General features: G+C 32.1%; 1 protein-coding gene across 1 annotated transcript in view; it reads right to left on the bottom strand.

The window, feature by feature from the left end:
* Positions 1-546: 546 nt before the first annotated feature.
* The window catches only part of LOTGIDRAFT_176331 (hypothetical protein), a gene marked incomplete at both ends in the record, with an annotated part of 17,333 nt that continues 16,280 nt past the window's right edge, over positions 547-1,599 (bottom strand). Inside the window, 2 exons of the mRNA XM_009046404.1 lie at positions 547-645; positions 1,249-1,318. Coding sequence (XP_009044652.1) covers positions 547-645; positions 1,249-1,318 — 169 coding nt within the window. The remainder of the gene's footprint in view (positions 646-1,248; positions 1,319-1,599) is intronic.

The following is a 1,599-nucleotide window of genomic DNA, read 5'->3' as shown; positions in this document are numbered from 1 at the left end:
TAAATTGATTTGAAAATTTTAAATTCAAATTATACCAGTCTTAAAATGCTTCAAATTTGAGTCGGTTTATCAAGCCAAGATATTGCATGAATTACTAATGTATTTTCCTTCAGTGGTCAGATAAAGTTAGCAAAAAACCAATAATATATTTCAGCACGACATACAAGATAAAAGTTTTTCAAACATTCTAAATGCTATCCTAAAATTGTTGCCATTTGTGCACAGAAACAAAGGTTACTACAGAAAATGATTCTCAACTAAAGTCTGCTCTCAAATGACAACTTGACAAAAAAAGACTTGATAAAATTGACTTGACAAAAAAGACTTGACAAAAAAAGACATGACAAAAAAAATTTGACTTAAAAAGACTTGACAAAAAAGACTAGACAAAAAAGATTTGACAAAAAAAGACTTTGACTTGACAAAAAGACTTTGACTTGACAAAAAAAGACTAGACAAAAAAGACTTGACAAAAAAGACATGACAAAAAATAGACAAAAAAGACTAGACAAAAAAGACTTGACAAAAAAGACTGAGCTAACTTACGATCACAGAGTTCATAATATCCTTTATATTTTTTACAGAATCCTCGTCTTTCATCATTTCTATGGACTTCAGGATCAGGAATAATCTGTCTTCCAGTTACTACAGGGGGGTAGAATCGGTACCAAATTATACTGATAATCATTCAAGATGTGCTTACTACCTTGACATCTTTTCGCACTTTTCTTGCAGGACTGAAGTTTGTAAGAATTTGATTGGATTGTACACAAGCGAATACAGCCAATCAGTGCCCCCAACCTAAACAATCAGCCATAATGTTTACTGTTGAGGATTCTGATTGGCTATATCTGCGTACAATTCAATCAAATCGCTCCATTCAGTGATACAAGAATAGTATCTGATGATGTTAAGGAATTAGAAACAGTAATAGCTTGACATTGTTTGTGGGGCAATGGGAGATGGCAAACTCCATCCATTCTTAATAAGGAACATTTTGCCAGCAAAATACTATTAGAACACTCTTTTTGCCATGTCTTACGGTGGAGAATCTTTCCTTTGCTTGCATGGACTTGAAGCATTATTGTTTTATCTATATAATTCATCCTAGGCCTATCCATTAGGGAGAATCACACCCTCCCTTCCCCAAAAAGTAATGCAATGTTGTCTGAGTGCTGCATTTTATTCATTCATTATATTTAAAGATTTGAAAAATTTATCGATAAAAGAAAAATAAAATAATCTTACTTTTCTTTGGTACACAAAAGGAATTCTCTAAAGCTTTTGGCCATTCTCCATCTACACCAGCATAGCTTATCTACAAATAAAAAGATTAGTTAAATGTAAAATAGAACACATTGGGGTTATAGGGCATATATGCTGTGTGTAGGGAACATTTTACCCTAAACTGGACTTGTTAAAGATGGGTTTCCTTGTTTTTTTAGTATCAAATTAAGCTATTTGATTAATTGGTGTTTCTGATGAATTATCATGTATGTTCTTATTGCATATAATTGAGAGTTTTAACCAATCATAAATGTCCATGTATGCACAGTCTGGATAAACAAAAAAGACTTTTTGATCGGTAACTCATTGGAA

Source organism: Lottia gigantea (genome assembly GCF_000327385.1).
Source record: "Lottia gigantea unplaced genomic scaffold LOTGIsca_1009, whole genome shotgun sequence".
NCBI classification, from domain to species: Eukaryota; Metazoa; Mollusca; class Gastropoda; family Lottiidae; genus Lottia; species Lottia gigantea.
The sequence above is the reverse complement of the archived record's forward strand: the minus strand, read 5'-3'. Positions and strand labels throughout refer to the sequence as shown.